This window comes from Nelumbo lutea, chromosome 3, assembly GCF_056320005.1.
Source record: "Nelumbo lutea isolate HS-2025 chromosome 3, American lotus-T2T, whole genome shotgun sequence".
Taxonomy (NCBI): Eukaryota; Viridiplantae; Streptophyta; class Magnoliopsida; order Proteales; family Nelumbonaceae; genus Nelumbo; species Nelumbo lutea.
In genome coordinates, this window is record NC_142686.1 from 55,892,192 (window position 1) to 55,912,424 (window position 20,233).

At 39.6% G+C, this 20,233-nt stretch overlaps 1 protein-coding gene across 1 annotated transcript in view; it reads left to right on the forward strand.

Annotated features, from left to right (window-relative positions):
* Positions 1-19,438, forward strand: part of LOC148865092 (tryptophan synthase beta chain 1) — a 37,942-nt gene extending 18,504 nt beyond the window's left edge. Inside the window, exon 5 of the mRNA XM_088975154.1 lies at positions 19,126-19,438. Within this exon, the coding sequence (XP_088831280.1) occupies positions 19,126-19,301 (176 nt within the window). The 3' untranslated portion in view covers positions 19,302-19,438. The remainder of the gene's footprint in view (positions 1-19,125) is intronic.
* Positions 19,439-20,233: the final 795 nt, after the last annotated feature.

Sequence of the window (20,233 nt, forward strand, 5' to 3'; positions counted from 1 at the left end):
AAAATTTCAAGCAATAAACATGTAAAATCATCAAATAAATAAGAACAAGGCAAGAATTTGAGTTATACAGGGGTCAATCCCCAACTCACCGTGTATAAACAAATTGAGAAGATAATAAAATAAAAAATATATCGATGCACTTCACACTATAAACACACTTGAATTCGAGAATCATCTTACAAACCTAAACACATAGATCTTAAAAAAACAAACCCTAATCATTTGGGCGAGGAAAACATTAGACATGTAAAATCCTAAAACCCGAAAAACATGAGCAGAGAAAGGTTGATTGTACCTAAGTACAACGTTGAACAGTGAGTATTCTTAACTTCCTACACAAGAAAAACGTTTCTTTAGTACCTGGAAGTTCGAAGAAGAAGAAGAGAGGTTCATTTAGTACCTGTATAGATGCTTCTCAATTGCTAATCGCCTGAAGCAAACTTGTTCTCAGTTGAGATGGAGAATGAAGGGGGCTTCAATCAACACTTTTTGAAATTTTGCCAAATGCCGGTTGGAACTTCACAAATTTAGACCATTTTGGGCTTTTAGGGTCTTTTTTAAGATCCTGTCTTTTGGTCTAGCAGGCTTCTACGAGCCAAATGGAAAAAGACCATTTTTGGTCTACCAGGCTTCTAAAAGCCCAATAGATCTTTTAAAAAGACTTGCCAAACAGGGCCTAAGTTAACTCTTCAAAATTTACCAAAATGCCATCATCTTCTTGCACCTCTTTGCCTCCCTCCTTTTCAGTCCGACTGTTCTCCTTTGAGCCTCTCCTCCCCTGAACGACTGTAACTTCTGTCTCCTCTTTCATCTTTTCCACCAAGGCAAATGTTGGATCAGTACCCTTGACCACCACTCGTAAAACAAAAGACTCACCTGCAAACATCAAGTTTATTTTCTTAGGGATTGAGTGAATATATTCCGTTTCAATTAGCACTCTTGCATACTCTAACTGCTTCCAGGACTTGTTACGTGCATCAAACCTCTTGAACACTCTGCAAGCATCTCCTATTGCCCTAAATGTTTGTGTGCACCAAGATTGTAGATGTATTCTGTAGATGCTAATCCAAGCAAACCCCTCTTAATTGAATCATGTATTTGCCCGACTGATGGAGTCCACCTACCTAACCAAAACTCTAGCTGTCGCTGTGTGCAAATACCCTCGTTCTCCAAGACATTCTCTGCTTTTGATTTACTCTTGAACATAAAAAAAGAGGCCAAAATTTAACTTACTTCCATCCCCTTCATCACCCTCTCTCTTCTTTCCCATCATAAAACATCGATTTCTTTAGGATCGGCATTTACAAACCTTCCCACAAGACTGGAGAAGAATAGCACCAAAAGACTTGTGAAGAATAGCACAAGTGATTTTGAGAGAGTTAATTCCGAAGAACTCGGTTGTTATCACACCCTATGACAGATGCAAGGAAGCACTAGACTTGGGAGATGCTGAAGTAGAAATCATGGAAAAAAATTTTCAGTCAGAGGTAGGTTCTTTCACTGTCTCAAAGTGGTGCCTACTTTCAAATACAAAAAATATTGATGTTCAGGACAATGTCACTGTCCGATTGCTTTGTCTTCCTCTCAACCTTTGGAAGCTTTAAACGCTGCAGTCCATAGCTTCCATTTGTGAGGCCAGGTTAGAGGGAGCTTTTGTCTATGATCTTCACTTAGCCACGATAAAGCTTGGTGGAGTTAAGCCTTGTGACATTCCGAGAAGGATAGAATTACTGGTGGATGGATTCTCTTATCCAGTTTGGCTGGTAACCTCCGTTGAAGCTCAGCTGTGGAAGGAAGGTCGCAGGGTAGAAGATGAGGAGATAGAGCAGGTCTGCTTGAGAGGACTGCAAGATAGGGACAGGAGGAAGAATTGAGGAGAAATTGAGGGCAAAGGGAAAGAGGAAGAATTGAGGAGAAAAAAGAAACAGGAGGAGCAGTTAGAGGAGATTTGGGACCAGATATGCTTTTATCTTGAGGAATACAAGCAAAGAGAGGACTGGGTGGAAAGAAATAAAGAAAACTTCAAAACTCAAGAGGAGTTTTCTGATAGTGTGTTCGAGGACTGTATAACTGTGGCAGGAAAACCTTATTTGAAAAAATTACAAGAGGAGGAATTGGAGAGGATTTGGGGACAAATTTGTGTACTCCTTGAGGAATATAAACTTATAGAAGAATCTTCGGAGGAAATCCTCAAAAAAATGGATCCCCAAGAAGCATCAAAGGTATTACCATGCAAATCTGGACTAGCAAACAACCGCCAGAAAAAGAAAAAATCAGAGGTGGAAAGGCTGATTTCTGACATAGAAGGAGATATAGAATTTACTGGAAGAGGAGAGAGAAGGAAGGTCTTTAAGTAGGGGACATGTAATTTTGAGGTGGGTATCAAATCCTTTGTTTTCCCATGAAAATTATAAATTGGAACGTGAGGGGCTTAGGCAGTGCAAGGAAGAAAAGAGCTATAAAGGATCTCCTTAGAAGGGAAAGGTCGGATATTGTAATGTTACAGGAGACCAAGTTAGCTGATCTGGATAGAAGATGGGCTAGAAGCGTTTGGAAATCTAGAGGAATTAGTTGGGTTTCAACACTTTCTTGGGGGGGGGGGCTCAGCGGGTATTGTTACTTTTTGGAGAGAGGATGTTGTGGAGGAATTAATAGGGAGTTTCTCAGTATTCCTTAAGTTTAGGAGTGTGAAGGATGATTTTAGCTGGGTACTAACCAATGTGTATGGACCATGTAACTATAGAGAAAGGAATGAATACTGGGAAGAATTATCAAGGATCCAGGGTTTATGGGATGGTCCTTGGTGTTTGGGGGGGGATTTTATTGTAATTTGCTTCACTAATGAATCAAACAATCCACATCAGACCATAACAACTAGCATTAGGAAGTTCAATGAGTTCATCAATGCTTTTGAGTTAAAGGAACTTCCTTTGCCACGAGCTCACTTTACATGGTCTAATTATCAGGAAACCCCAACTTGCTCAAAGCTTGATAGATTTCTATTTAATGAAAGTTGGGAAAGTCATTGGAGGGATTTAGTAGCTAGAGCTCTACCTAGAGTTACTTCTGATTGCCCCATTGAGTTAGGATAGGAACCTTTTAGGCATGGACCTCGACCCTTTAGATTTGAAAACATGTGGTTGACACACCCTGACTTTGTGAAGAAGATTGAGGAATGGTGGAGGGAGGATTTAAGTGGGGTGAGGTGGAAAGGGGTGAGATTCCACAAAAAATTGAGAAGTTTGAGATCAAAACTAAAGGACTGGAATAAAGATTAGTTTGGGAAATTAAAGGAGGCAAAATCATCTTTGCTAACTCAAATAGAGGAGTTAGATGTGAAGGAGTCCCAAAGAACCATGAATAGGCAGGAGCGAGAATTGAGATGGGAGCTGAAGAGGGATCTAGAAGAGGTACTACTATGGGAAGAAATCTCCTAGAGGCAAAAATCTAGATGCAAATGGATTAAGGAAGGTGATGGAAACGCTAAATTCTTCCATGAGATGGCCAATGGGAGGAGGGGGAAAAATTTGGTGGCTAAGCTTGAAGTTGATGCAATGACTTATGGGTCTTAAGAGGAGATAGCCAATTGTTTTGTTTCCCACTTCAACTGTATTCTAAGGAGGCCTTTAGGTAATACGGTGGAGTTGGAAGGTGTTATTTGGCCAAGACTTTTTGAGGAGAAGGATGGTTGGACAGGCACTTTGAGGAGGATGAAATATCATCAAAGAAGATTTGCTTGAGGTCTTTAGAGAGTTTAAGGAAAGTTCTACAATAAGTCAAGGAGTTAATGTACAAGATTCTGGCCAAGGTCTTGTCATTGAGGATAAAAATGTTAGACAGTTATGCCCTTAGCTCCAATCACATTGATGTACCTTTTTGACATTTATTGTAAATGAATAAAGTACATAATTGATTCATGTCATTGTGGTGTGTTTCTGTGTAATACCCTTAAACTGGACACTTAATGGGACTCGTGTTAGTTTAGAATCTTCACAACCGTTGGATAGATCTGGGGAGATTTATCTTGCCAAGGCTGACACTGATGTGCCGCCAAGTTGGTTGGGGTGGCTTGTCTCAGCTGCCAGGGTGAGACCTGAGGTACATGCAGTGTGGGTTTTCTTGAAACCCTGAACCGGACCAAAATTCCATTATTGCCTTGGACCTTGGAGATAGATGGGCAAAACTGGAATGTTACACCTGACCCCTAGACTCAATTATGATACTGCACTAGGTGTCGGATTGGGCTGTCTTTGATATGCCAATCAGTGAGATCCTTAGAGGGGGTCAAAACCTAGGTATGTTGGGACAGTCCAAGAATTCATCTGAGTGGGTGATCATAGTGACAGGATCAGCCCCTTTGTTGGACAAAGTGTGATCGGGGATGCATTCTCTCTGATGGAAACCTAAACTGCTGGCAGTTAATTTCAACCGTTGAAATTTGTTTTGCAAAAAATATTTATATAAAGATATACATATATATATATATATTATGGTTTCAAAATGTTTGCAAAAGGTTTTAATTCCCGGGATCCATGTGAGTAGAGAGTGCGGCATTGCACCTTGCAGCCGAGGGAGAGGTCATCTCTTGTCAGGCAGTGTTTGATCATTATGGGCTGAGAGGTTAAGTGTAAGACTATTGAGGGTAATACCTGATGGGCTAATCTTTCATCTGCCCACAGTCCTTGGGTTTTCATAAGGTGGCTGGACCCAATGACCATTTAGTGTAAATGTTGGGCCCATTAAGAGCCCATGTTGATAGACTCAGGGGTTCACTGTCTCCTACAGTGAATTCGGCCAGGCCTTATAACAAAGGCTAGGCTGAACCCATGTGGTTGATGTGTAGATCAATGTTTGGGTCCCACGCCATACAAGGATAGCCAACTGGGCAGCAGGTTAAGAGGTTAAGTGATCACATAGATTTAATGGGCCTAAAGCCCATTCTAACTGGCTTAATAAGATTAATTAAATAGGGGGCGGTTCTGGGATTTGGATCAACAGATAGGATAAGGGATTATCCCTATCCACTTAAAGAGTCCAGATCCAAATAAAGATTTGGATAAGGAAACTCCTAATTTGATTAGGAAGGCTGATCTTTATCTACAGATAAGATAAGGGATTATCCTTATCTCTTAAAGAGAGTCCAGATCCAAATATAAGATTTGGATTAGGAAACTCCTAATAGAATTAGGAAATCCTCTCTTTAAGGCTATAAATAGGTGAGCAAGGCGGACCTCCAAATAGACTCACAGTCTGCTGAATTAAGAGAGAAGGCAATTCACAGTTTGATTGTTCTTGTCTTCTGCTCTTTTCTTCCTGTTCTTGCCGCCCCTACCCAGTTCGATCTCTACCTGTGAGAGATCAAGAATCGTTCTTGATATTGCTTCTTGGTAGAAGAGGCAATTTGAAGGCGTACTCATCAGCCCTCTACTACATTCTTGCTGAAGAATTTTGTTCTTGCTGAAGAGCCATCCTACTGATTCTGCTTCACCTCACACTTTGTCATCTTCAGTGGGATCAGTTTTTGGTTTTCTCCTTGGGCGTGAACACCTTCATTGGGAGTTATTGTTACTCCGTATCATGTATATCCCTCTTATCTCTTTTGGTTTCAGATTTGGCCCGGTTTGGTTCAAGATTGATCATTGAAAATGCAGTTCTCTAAAATAGTGAATGCAATTCCCAGATGGGAGAGAGAAATTTTTGAAATTTCACCCAACCTTCTTACAGGGTTCGGCCATCCGTATCATGGATCTCTCATCCCTTAAAAAAATGGTGCTCCCCATAATCATCAGTCAAGCCCAAGGTGCTTTCGTTCAGGGGAGACAAATGATTGATCAAATTTTAATAGCAAATGAATGTGTGGAGGAGATGCGAAGATCGGGTAACCAAGGCTTCATTTGTAAACTGGATCTTGAAAAGGCCTATGATCTAGTGGACTGAAGCTTCTTGTTAGAGGTGCTCAGGAAGTGCAGGTTTGGGAACAAAAGAAAAACAGCCTTTTGAGAAGAAATGACTGTTTAGAAAGTAGCAAAAATTCAAAAGAAAGTAGTAGAAATCAGAGTTCAAGAGGAGAGAAGAAGAAGAAGGTGGCGGCAACTTGGGTTCAGAGAGAGATTTTCGAACATAATCACTTCTCTTACACCCTTAATTCTATTTCATTAAGTTAAGTTTTAGTAATTTACAGAGAAGCCCCTAGTTGGGCAGAAAATTAAAAAGACATAACATAAGAAAGAATAAAGCCCAAATTAAGGCCCATTACAGTAAGAACATAAAAGATAAAAAAGGATAAACAGCCTATGGGCCATTCAACCCATCTTCTCTACAGGAACAAATGGTGTAAATGGATCAAGGGATGCCTTTCCTCCTGCCATTTTTCTATTCTAGTCAATGGGGTAGTTAATGATTTTTTCCCAGCTTGTAGGGGGCCTAAGGCAAGGTGACCCACTATCCCCCTTCTTATTCACTTTGGTTGTCAATGCTTTTAGTAGATTTTTATCAGAGGCAGATAGGATTGGGTCATTGAGAGGTTGGAGAATAGGTAGAGATAGAATTCCAGTCACCCATCTTCAGTTTGCAGATGACATTGTCATCTTTTGTGAGGGTTGTGATTTGGTAGAGGTGAGAAACTTGAAGAATCTAATCATTCTCTTTGAGAATGACTCTAATTTAAAAATCAATTTTTAAAAGAGTTGTGTGGTTGGACTGAACTTGGATGAAGGGGTACTGGAGACTATCGCTGCCTGCTTAGATTGCACCTATTCCGAGTGACCTTTGACGTATTTAGGACTTCCCCTAGGTGCAAACCCAAAGGAAAGTCTGTTTTGAAACCCTGTGGTGGAAAAGTTTGAAAAAAGATTGGCAGCTTGGAGGAGGAACTACATTTCTTTAGGGGGTAGAGTGACCTTAATAAAAGCTACTCTAGCCAATTTCCCAATGTATGGGGCATCTATTTCTGGGTGTTCAGGGTACTCAAGTGTCTATATCTAGGAGGGGCTAGACTGCTGTCAAGATTGAAGAGACATGAAATGTGTGGGTTCTGACCATTTAAGCAAATTGGTTGTGTAATCTCTACAATCCTAGACCTTTGTGGACATTTCAAATTCCAAATTTACAGATGAAGCAGGTTAAGTTCTCATATCATCCTGTCATGCTGGGAGAAAACTGGCAGCCTTCAAATGTTTTTGTTATACCATATAAACCTCTGGAAATCTGTGTAAAGTATGACCTTTGTGATTATTTGTGTTGTATATTTATAAGGCAAAAGTTCTGTTCAACATTTTTATCAAACATTGATGTCCTGAAATTCCATAATCTTTTAGTTTTAAGAAAATTGAATGGATGAAAGTTTAACTTCATTAAGATTTTCTCCATCGAAAGGTTTAGCATGTTGATGTGTGTACATGTATATGATTGATATACATGATGGATAAACAGTGCAACAGTTATATTTTCCCATTGATCAGAAGATGGTCAGTCAGGCTCAGCTGGTCAACAGGCCAACCTGGTCCATGTGCCCTACAACCCCTGATATCCTAAGAAGACCCAAACCTTTCTTTCATAAACAATTTGCACAAAACTCAAGTTATAAGTATTACTTGAAAATACTCAAACAACACAAGACAATAAAGCCCTACTTAGATGTTGCAAATAGCTTTTAGGTGCAGATTCTACCAAATCTGAAATTGATAATTATCCAGAAAATTACAGCTTTTATTTATTTATTTATTGACAAGTAACAAGTAAAAAATATTCATTAAGAATCTGAAAAAACCCAGAATAAATCAGACCAACCCCAAAGGAAGAAGAGGCCAAGTACAAAACTGAAGCTAAGCAAAAATAAAAAAGAAAAAGAAGACTAAGATTAACAAGCAAAAATAAATCAGACCATCCCTTTAACCTCAACAGTTTCATCTCTCACTACACCCCTAACTCCTGACTCTCCTGGATTTCCCAAACAGCAGCCATCGAAGTTTAATTTAAGCCTCCCAGCTGTTGGTGGGAACCACTGAACTAACCTTGGTGATCTTGAGCTATGAGAGCTAGAAACTGCCTGCCAGTCTCTTAATAAGTTACAACTTTTATTATAAAAGAAATATTACCACTAAAGGGAAAGGGCAATTAATGATCCAAAATGTTGTGTTGCCTTACATCAATCCTGTTATTTTTTTTCCTTTTAATGAAGAGGGGTGTCTAGGGGGGATGGTTAGAAGGATTCAGTGTAGGAGCTTAGGGTCCTTGCATCTCTCATCTGCAATTTGCAGATGATACCCTCATCTTCTTAGATGCTGTGGAAGACCAAGTCCTAAATCTAAGGGCAATATTAGCAAATTTTGAGCTGCTCATAGGTCTGAAGGTTAACTTGGAAAAGAGTGTGTTGATTGCTATTGGTGATATCAGTCAGGAAGAGGTGTCAAAGTATGTGGCAGTCCTTGGTTGTAGTATTGGAGAACTTCCTTTCTCGTACTTAGGTCTCCCAGTGGGAGCTAAGTTTGGATCTGTAATCACATGGAAACCTCTCATAGAGAGGGTGGAAATGAGGTTGGAGGGCTGGAAGGCAAGATATCTGTCCTTGGGAGGCAGGTTACCCTACTAAAGAGTGTTCTTCAAAGCCTACCTACATGTTATCTATCACTACTGAAAATACCAACCTCGATTGCTGAGAAGATAGAAAAGACTCAATGGGACTTCCTTTGGGAAGGAGCGAGAGGTCCAAGAAAGATGCACCTAGTAAGGTGGGAGAGAGTATGTAAGCCGAAAGCTTTGGGGGGTTTGGGCTTAAGAAGAATTGAACTTCTCAACAAGGATTTACTGGGGAAACGGTTATGGAGGTTCGGGATGGATAAGGAAAGGGACTTACTGTGGAGGAAAGTAGTAGTAGGGAAGTATGGAGTGGTAAGATTTGGATGGGAAACAAGGGAGGTTTCTAATGCATATGGAGTAGGAGCGTGGAAGGGCATTATGAGCTTCAACCAGGACTTTAGAGGTCTGGTTAGCTTTAAATTAGGTGCTGGGGCTAGAGTGAGATTCTGGGAGGATGATTGGAGTGGGGTTGGGAAACTCTGTGAGATATGCCCAAGGTTATACAGATTGACAGAACATCAGGTATCTGTAGCCCAATGTTATGAAGTAACTGATGATAAGGTGGTTTGGACTCCTAAGTTCAGAAGACCCTTAAGAGATGAAGAGTTGGAGGAATGTATGCTGTTGTTGGACAGGCTGGAGCAGTTTCAGGTGTCTAATGATAGTGCAGATGGACCATGGTGGAAGAAGAGTAGAGATGGAAGATTCACAGTGAAGTCTTTCTATATGAAGCTCATTAAAGATAGTGAAGTCTTTCTATACTCGGTCACAATTGATCATCTGAAGAGGAGGGGGTTTGTATTTGGCAAATTACTGCTATATGTGTAAATCAGCAGAGGAGTCTGTTCACCACTTATTCTACTCATGTCAGCTACCAAATTGCTTCTGGAGTTTCTATTGTTTTCTGTTTGGGGTACCTATATTCCACCCTTCTACTTCAGCAGAGATTTTCTCTTCTTGGCCAAAATACAGAGGAAGCCTGAAAGCTAAGATTGCTTGGAGCTGTATCCCATTTGCGATTTGTTGGTCGTTGTGGAGGGAGAGAAATAGGAGACTGTTTGAAGGAAATACAGATTGAAGAGAAGAAGAGAGGAGAAGAAAAGAAGAACTCAAAGGAGAATTCAGAAAAGAGAGAGAAGGTCTTGAGCAATAGCCGACCCACTCCTATGATTTATTTAATATTCGACTAACTGTAAAAGAGCTGAATTACCCTTATTGCTTACATGGAAAAATAATAAAAGAAAAGTAATAGTAAAAGAACTGAAATAAGTACCAACTAACACTCTGACATAACTAACATAACTAACTGTTCACTACTGCCATACAAACACGGTGAGGACCACATCAGTGGGGTCCACATCAGTGTTCTCTACAGATACTTCTATTAACCCGAACCACAGGATTAATGCTTTGAATGGTAAGATGGTTAAAGATGTTGGGAGATATTAGAGGATGGTAGGCCAATTATTATATTTATGTATGACACATCCAGCCATTTCCTCTGTTGTTAGTGTTGTGAGTTAGTATATGCATTATCCTCAGATTCAGCACTGGGAAGCCATTGATAAGATACTTGCATACCTGAAGAAGCATTCGAGCAAAGGAATTATTCTATTCTCAAATCATGGGAATTTGAAAATGGAGTTCTATACAGATGCAGATTGGGCAGATTGTTTAGATGACAGGAGATCCACATTAGGGGTATGCATCTTTGTGGGAGGAAAATTTGGTTTCAAGAGTAAAAAACAGTAAATGGTGGCTAGGTTAAGTGCAAAGGCTGAATATAGATCTATGGCCCTGTACCTTTGTGGGAGGAAAATTTTGTTTCATGGAAGATTAAAAAACAGTAAATGGTGGCTAGGTCAAGTGCAAAGGCTGAATGTAGATCTATGGCTCATGGTGTTTTAGAATTACTTTGGGTTAGATCCTTGCTGATTGAGATTGCCCACAATCCAGTTCAGCATGATAGGACAAAGCACATTGAGGTTGATAGACACTTCATAAGAGAAAGGGTGACAACCGGAGAAGTCTGCTTGCCTTATGTCTCCTCTGAGTTACAACTATCTAATGTCTTCATCAAAGGGGTTGCAAAGAACAAGCTTCGACAGGACTACACAAGTTGGGAATGTTTGGCATTTACTCTCAACTTTAAGGGGGGAGTATTGAGGATTTTGTGCAGATTTGTTTGTTGATTTTGTTTATTATTTGTTTAGATAGTAAGTGGGGACCACAACACTCTTGTTGGGACCCTTTGGAGTGATGTTTTTAAGTTTTTTTTTACAGTTTTGTGTTAAGCGCCCCATAAGGTAATATTAGTAATTGTACTTATTTTTACTTAAAAGTATAAATACCAATGGGAGAGGGTGGCCAGATCTGATTTGCTCTCTTCTTCCACAAGAAACTCGTCTTTTCTTTGATGATTTTTGATTCAGCAGATTTCTACTTGAACCTTGGTTATGTTTGATTGGACGAGAGATGGGGGGGCTTGGTTCTTGTACCATCTCATTAGGAAGCTAGGCCTTTGGTTGCGTGAGTGAACATCTCATTCCATTGTGTGCAAAAGTTGGCCAATTTTTTAGCTGTCTGCCTTGATAGAGTGGGTATTGTTTCGAGGAAGTTATATTGCAAGGCATCTATTCCTGATATGTAGGTGGTTTTTTTTTTCCCTTTCTATTTTTTTCTGTCTTTAAGTAGGTCTTTCTTGGTCTTTTTGGGTTTGGCCTAGTTCTGTTCTTGAATTTCCTCTTTCCTGTAAATGATAGAATTTAGTTGTTCCTATTAGTATGACAAGGACCTTTCTAGAATAGTTAGCCTCATAAGAATTGCTTTCATCATTTTTAAAATCAGGAACAGTTAAACATTTTATTAATGGATAAAGTGTACTGTAGTGTGTCAGAATCCTCATATACAAATTCCCACCCTCAGGAATTATAATTTATACCCTAAAACATTTGACTTCGTTTACTCCTTGTTTTGCAAACCTGTGATGTTGCTCTGTTCTTGGTTACCTATATACAAGAATTGCTTTGGGCTTGATTATTGACTTCTAAATATCCTTCATAATGTAGAGATTATTTCTTAGATGTTGCACAATTAGTAGCTTGTAGAAGGTGAAGGGGATGGGAGATCCATCATATGGATGGCCGAACCTTGTAGGAAGGTTGGGCGAATTTTCAAAAAAATTCTTTACTCCCATCCGGGAATCCTATTCCCAGTTTACAAAATTGCATTTCCAAGGTTCATTCTTGTAACCAAACCGGACCAAATCTGAAACCAAGATTAAGGAGGGATATACCTGATATGGAATCTACGCAAAAAAGCTCCTCCCAACATAGGTGTTCAAGCCCAAAGAGTGTACCAAATCCTCCCTCCATTGAGGATGACATAGCTTAGGATGAGGCAAGATCAACAGGTAGTTCTTCACCAAGAACTTGTGATTCTTTAGCAAGAATCGAGTGGGACAGTGAGCACAACTTCTAAATTGTTTTTTCTGGCAAGAAACAATATCAAGATCGAATCTTGATCAAATACAAGAACTAGAGATTGAACAGGGTAGGGCAGCAAGAGCAGGAAGAAAAAGAGTTGAAGGCAAGATCAATCTAACTGAGTTGTCTTCTCTCTGTATTGAGTGAGTGTGTTTTCAAGGTTCGCCCTGATCCAAATCTCTATTTGTATCTGGACTCTTTAAGTGATTAGGATAATCCCTTATCTTATCTATAGATAAAGATCAACCTCCTTAATCAAATTAGGAGTTCCTTGATCCAAATCTTTATTTGGATCTGGACTCTTTAAGTGATAAGGATAATCCCTTATCCTTATCCGCTAATCCAAATCTCAGATCCACCCCTATTTAATTAGTCTAATTAAACCAGTTCGAAATGGGCTTTTAGGCCCATTAAGCTTTCAGTCTCACTTCCTCTTTAATGCTGGCTAGCTTGGCTCTCTTTGTATGGCGTGGGACCCTATCATTGATCTACACATCAGCCACATGGGTTCAGCCTAGCCTCTGTTACAAGGCCTGGTCGAATTCATTGTTGAAAACAGTGAACCCCCGAGTCCATCACTATGGACTCTTAATGGGCCCAACATTTACACTAAATGGTCCTTGGGTCCAGCCATCTTATGAAGGCCCAAGGACTGTGGGCAGATGCAAGATTAGCCCATCAGGTATAACCCTCAATAGTCTTACACTTAACTTCTCAGCCCATAATGATCAAACACTGCCCGACAAGAGAGGACCTCTCCCCCGACTGCGACGTGCAGTGTTGCATTCTCTACTCATATGGATCTCGGGAATTAAAACCTTTTGCAAACATTTTGAAACCATAATATATATGTATATCACTATATAAATATATTTTGCAAAAACAAATTTCAACGGTTGAAATCAACTACCGACAATTTAGGTTTCCATCAGAGAGAGTGCATCCCCGATCATTCACTTTGTCCGACAAAGGGGCTGATCCTGTCACTATGATCACCCACTTAGATGAATTCTCGGACTATCCCAACATACCCAGGTTTTGACCCCCTCTAAGGATTTCATTGATTAGCATATCAAAAACAGTCCAATCCGACACCTAGTGCAGTATCATAATCGAGTCTAGGGGACAGGTGTAACATTCCAATTTTGCCCATCTATCTCCAAGGTCTAGGGCAATACTGGAATTTTGGTCCGGTTCAAGGTTTCAAGAAAACCCGCAATGCATGTACCTTAGGTCTCACCTTGGCAGTTGAGACAAGCCACCCCAACCAACTTGGTGGTACATTAGTGTTAGCCTTGGCAAGATAAATCTCCCCAAATCCATCCAACGGCTGTGAAGATTCTAAACTAACACGAGTCTCATATGTGTCCAGTTTAAGGGTATTACAAAGAAACACACCATAATAACATGAATCAAATATGTACTTTATTCATTTACAATAAGTTATAATGTACATCATGGTGATTGGAGCTAAGGACATGCACTGTCTAAATCAGATGTAAGTAGTGTACTCCCAAATTTCCATAACATGATCCAAAATCAGTTTGGGGTCAGAATCAAAAGATTTAGATCGGATAATGCACGGGATTATTTCAACCAAACTTTATCCCCATATTTTCAAAAAGAAGGGATTATCCATGAATCCTCCTACATTAATACTCCACAACAAAACGGAGTAGCAGAAAGGAAGAATCATCTTCTACTAGCTGCAACCCGAGCCTTACTTTTCCACCAGCATGTTCCAAAAACCTATTGGGGGGAAGTTGTGCTCACAGCCGCATACATTATAAATCGATTACCTTCGAGGGTGCTGGGATTTAAAACACCAATGGAAACACTTTCTCAATTTTATCTCGATTTACGTATAACAAATAATCTCACCCCAAGAATCTTTGAATGCACTGCTTTTGTCCATGTCCATAGCCATAATAGAGGGAAGTTAGATCCAAGAGTCGTCAAGTGTATTTTTGTGGGTTATTCGTCCACCCAAAAGGGTTATAAGTGTTACCACCCACCTACCAAAAAATTTTTTCTCTATTGATGTCACTTTTGAAGAAAAAGCACCATATTTCACTCAACCTTATCTTCAGGGGGAGTCCTTGTCATTCATTGAAGATAAGGACAGAGATTTGCTCCCGCTTGGTCTACCTACAGTTTATCAACACCCAAACTTAGCATCTATACCAGTTCAATCCGTATCTGCACCTATCGAACCACCTCAAACCAAACCAACTTCTTCACCCATTCATACCAGACCCATGACAGAGAATGATGAACTTTGTGATTCTATGAGATTGCAAGTATATTCAAGAGGAAGAGACTAGGATCCTAACTTGTGTAGGTTCAAGATTCAACTCCTAATCTTGAGAATGAGGTAAATACAATTCCAGAAATTTCTTCTAAATTAGCATCTGACCAAGATCTTCCTATTGCCCTTAGGAAAGGCACAAGAGAATGCACTAAACATCCCTTATATCCCTTAGCAAATTTTATGTCCTTTAAAAAATTCTCACCATTACATAGGAGTTTCCTAGTTAGTCTAAACACCATTCATATTCCTAATACTTTATCTAAGGCATTATCTGATGAGAAATGGAAAGGCGCTATGAGAGAAGAGATGTGGGCTCTAGATAAGAATCAAACAAGGGAAATTGTTGACCTACCACCAGGAAAGAAACCCGTGGGTTGCAAGTGGGTTTTCACAATAAAGTACAAGTCAGATGGCTCTCTAGAAAGATACAAGGCAAGACTCGTGGCAAAGGGATATACACAAACCTATGGTGTTGACTATCAAGAGACATTCGCTCCAGTGACTAAGATGAATACGGTAAGAATTTTGTTGTCACTAGCAACTAACTTCGACTAGTACTTGGAGCAATTTGATGTAAAGAATGCTTTTCTTCACGGTAATTTAGAGGAGGAGATATACATGGACATTCCTCCGGGCTTCAAAGGAAATCTAAAAGGAAATAGAGTATGCAGGTTGAAGAAAGCACTGTATGGTCTCAAGCAATCACTTAGGGCATGGTTTGGAATATTTACTAAAGTTATGCTTGCCATCGGATACAAACAAAGTTAGGGAGATCATACACTCTTTATAAAGCATTCTGATGCTGGGGGAGTCACGGCTCTTCTGGTATATGTCGATGACATATTTGTGACAGGAAATGATGAAAAGGAGAAGGAAGCCTTGAGAAGACGCCTAGTCAGAGAATTCGAAATAAAGGAACTTGGGAGATTGAAGTATTTTCTAGGGATTGAAGTAGCTCATTCCAGAGAAGGCATCTTTATCTCACAACAAAAATATGTAACAGGTCTTCTAAGAGAGATAGGAAAGTTAGCATGCAAACCATCCTCCACACCAATTTAGCCAAATCACAAATTGGGAGAAGCAAATGAAGATCTAGCCGTGAATAGGGAAATGTACCAAAGATTAGTAGGAAAACTTATATATCTTGCCCATACAAGGCCAGACATAGCATATGCCGTGAGTGTGGTTAGCCAGTTTATGCACAACCCGAAAGAGGTTCACCTACAGGCGGTCTATAGGATACTACATTACCTAAAGGCTAATCCTGGCAAAGGAATCTTGTTTAAAAGAAATACTAGATTAGCACTAGTGGCATACACCGATGCAGATTATGCACGCTCTCCCATGGATAGGCGGTCCATTACAGGTTATTGTACGTTCCTTAGAGGAAATCTTGTGACATGGAGGAGTAAGAAGTAGAATGTGGTAGTTAGATCAAGTGCGGAGACAGAATTCAGGGCAATGGCTCAGGGAGTATGTAAATTACTATGGCTCAAGATAATTTTGGAAGACCTAAAGATTAGATGGGAAGGTCCAATGAGATTATTCTGTGATAACAAGTCAGCTATTAACATTACTCCCAATCCCGTCCAACATGACAGGACAAAGCACACTAAGATAGATAGGCATTTCATAAAGGAAAAGTTGGATAGCAGATTAATTTGCACTCCATACGTCTCAACGAATGGTCAACTAGCAAATGTGCTGACAAAAGGGCTTTGCAGTGTGGCATTCCAAGGACTTATCTCCAAGCTGGGAATGAAAGATGCATATTCACCAGCTTGAGGGGGAGTGTTGGAAGGTGGAAGATTGACTCTCTGATTGATTCTCCATAATTTTAGGTCCATCAATTTAGGAAACATACATAAGTTAGTTTCCTAGAATCATGGGATATTAATTGGAGAATCCCACTAATATAGAAATTAGTTTTTTAGTAAAAGTTAGTTTCCTATTTTATCACCCTGTAAGTTAGCTCTGTAATTCCATATAAAGCTGTGTATATGCTCCTTCCAAGACAATACAATCAATTCATTTTTTCTCTCAAATTCTCACAGGGCCCTTAAGCTTATTGTCGTCCAATAGTTTGACGAATTGTCTGTTTGCCATTTCTGATAAAAGGCAAAGCAAATATTAGTCCACAACCTGATTTGATTCATGCTATGTACATAGATATGGCTTTTAATCTATGTTCCATTTTCATTTATTCATCTTTGAGATTTTCCTCCTATCTCAGTGGCGGAGATTGTGAGCTGTCTCTGGAAATGTGGGAAACCACATAGAGTGCATGGAGCCAAATGTTTCAGTTGCATAACCCCACCACCTTCTATGAAGGATCACAAAGAAGGTTCATTGCCATTTTAGGTTAAACCTTTCTGTCCAGTGAGTGCTTACCCATCATATTCGTGAACGCCAAGGTACCGTGAGAGTGTCTTCCATTTTAGGATAGGCCCCTCCCACATTGGTCTATGACGCCCCTATCATCTTACGAAACAATCCAACAGATCCAGCATCAAATGGATAGCCCAATTTTATGGTGCATTTCCTCATTACTGAAGAACCAATATTCATGCTAATGATGGAAGGCCTTTAGAGAGTTCATCATGTGAATCTCCCTATCACATGCACTCACATTTCAATGGAGGGAACGAAATATTATGCCCTAGTTGTATTTAGGTCAAACCAAAGTGGCTCCCACTGACTTTTTCAAAGCCAGATTTAAATGGGCCCTAAACGGCTAGGGTTCCGCACGGTTCCTCTTGGGGAAGAAGCTGATGTGGGCCCCACCAAACGGGGAGATCATCCAATGATCTTATGGACACCATGGCAATGATGTGCATTCAGCCATGGTGTGAGAAAGAGCCACTATCGAATTAATCATGGGCCAAGTACTTATGGTCAATGTACGTAGCACATCACACATCAATACATCACATGCATGAAACAAATTGATCCAATCAATTAAAAAATTTGTAAAACCCGTATTTAATTAGATTAAATCAGTATTAGCCCAATAGAGCCCATAATGTTATCATATAACATTATCTAGGTACATGGGGTGTAATGCAAAAGGCAGTTCGGCCCATGTAGCTAAATCAGGGCTGATTTAGTTTTATCATATTAAAATTGGGTTTTACAAAGGTGGGCCGAATTAAAACTTGAAGTGGGCCATCAACCCTCTGGCCTAAATCGAATTTGGGTTAGAAAAACCAACCCCATCGAATTTGTTAATAACATTACCTGAATTCAAACATATCAGATATTCAGATTTTGTTAATAACTTCTGGGATGTGTTTGAAATTCAAAATTGTAATGTGGTTTAATTTTCCTACTTTGAATTTTGTGTATGTCTGTGGTTTGGGTGTCATCTAGACACCTGACCTGATTGTACTTTGTTTTGTTTTAATAAAATTTTATTCTTATTCTTCAAAAAATATTCTTTTTCCTTTTAAGTACGTCTAATGTAACTTCTCTGATACCCCAGAATATTGAGAGAAAACTCAAATCTGGAATATTGTTTGTGGGTCCTATTGCACCATAATAACCTAATAGAGGGGGAAAGCTCAAATCTGACATTACTTTGAGTTATCTTTCCCAAAAATAAAAAAGGAAAATGTATTGAATGGTTATAGTAACCATGGCATCCTGATTTCTTTAGGAGATCTCCATCTGTGCATCAACTTCATGGTTTCCCTCTTGCTCAAGTGCAACTCATCCTAAAAATTCATCCATCAATCTCAGATGCAATGCTACACCAAGGACTAGAAAGAAGGGCCACTGCCCTCTCTTTGAATTAAGAAACTATACAAACAAACAGGAAGGAAGCACTCTGTGGATGAAACAATTCATTGACCATTTCCCTCTAGCCTGCCCAACAAAATGGTAATTCCTTTCTTTTTTGTGATCATATATTTAACTATAGGATTAACCCTCCTACAAAAGCAGGAGTAGAGCACCATCTACTATAATTTTGATCCACAATCATATAATGCACGGGGTTATCAATTCATTACTAAGAGATGTTTTGGAATCTCATTGATATAATTTGACTAAATTCCTTAAAAAATTATATAATTGCCTAAACCAGTTTAGCTGAATCTTCAGTTCAGTCCTCCTAAATAGGCTGGCTTTCTGATAACTACTCTTAATTTTTTCTCTACTGTCCCATCCCCACCTTTTAGAGTCTAGGAGACTAAGACTATCCATTGGATAGTCACCAAAGTCCAACGCTAAAGCAAGCAAGCTTCAAACTGAGGTTCCTCAATTCAATTTGAGAAGAAGGAAGAAACCTGTAAAGGAGAACCAACAAAGGACACTTAGACCATATGGGAGATTAAAAGGATGTTGTTATTAGAATTTTAACCATTTTCATAACCCAAACTGGGTTTATGAAGCTGCATTTATATATTATTAGCATTTTAACCATTTGTATAATGGACGTTCGAAATTGAAGGCTGGTTATTACTCTTCCAAAGTGCTTTTTCCTAATGAATGTTAAACACTTTGACCTTTTTGCTTTAATTAATATGTATCTTCCTTTGATTCCACAAGTACCTTGGTACATGTTTTTAAGTGCTGTAGCTGTTAGGTAACATGGTCTGGGAAGTAAAATAAGGTTCATGTTTCGTTTTAGGCATCTTCTTTTACTATTGAAACAGATCTTTTAATCTTTGCCTGTCCAAAAGAAAGGGGGTTGGGGATGAACTTGTCATTCTAATATTTACATATTATTTGTTGTTTGTCATGGATTTGCAGCTTTCAAAAGATTATCCCGACTGGAGGGCATAATACCAGCTCTGGAAACATCTCATGCTTTGGCTTACTTGGAGAAGCTATGCCCCACCCTACCTGATGGAACCAAGGTTGTCCTTAACTGCAGTGGCCGAGGAGATAAGGACGTTCAAACTGCCATCAAATATTTGGAGGTCTAAATACTGTCTGTGTTCCATCTTTTGGTCTTATTTGATTTATACGACAAGAGGAGTTTCTCTTTGCATGTAGTCTTGTCAAGAGCCAGCCTCAAGACGTCTCCACATTTTAATAAAATGCGATGGGGTTATTTGAACTATTGTGATCGTAAAGTGTGCTTGAAATCAGTTGTAGCTTGCACTTGCTTGTGCATCCGGTTTTTTTTTTGGTAGCTTTTTTTCTGAGGACGCTGCAACAAACACAACAAACAGCAGTGACAACGCTGGAAACATGCACGTTACAGCATTAGAACCCAGTTAGAAACAGAAGCGTGCGAGGAACTGGTTGGACAGCAAGGTTTCAAGGTTCCAAAAATGGAGCTCGCTCAGTTAAGAGACTTGATCAATACATCTGTTAAATGCATGGTTTTCAAAACTGGACCGGACCAGAAAACTGGGAACCGGTCAGGACCGGTTCCGTTTTTCTCAAAAATCGGATTTCCCCCCAAAACTGTTGATTTTGGTCAGCGAACTGCTGAATCGGGTGGTTAATCGTTTGAACAGTTTTGATCATTTTTTATTTTTTTCAACCCAGTAACTGGACCCCTGACCGGTTTGGTCACTGGGTCGGTTTTAAAAACCATGGTTAAATGAGCATTTGACACTCAAAAGGTGCCTTCATAGTCATAGTTCTTTGGGTAAATTACAAAGACCCCTCTGTATTATGGGGTCTGTGACAGACCTCCCTGTTCTTTGTTTTGCGACAAAGACCACCCTCTACTATGACCATAAGACAAAGACCCCCTTTTTAGTTTTCCGCTGTCGTTGCAATATTTTTTGTTCTCCATATTATTCTTGTAATAAAGACAATTGAGAGAAAAACACTGTTTATCTTTCCCGACCTAACAATAGTTGGAGAAAAACACTGTCCATGCGCGCAAGCTCGCACCTGAAAC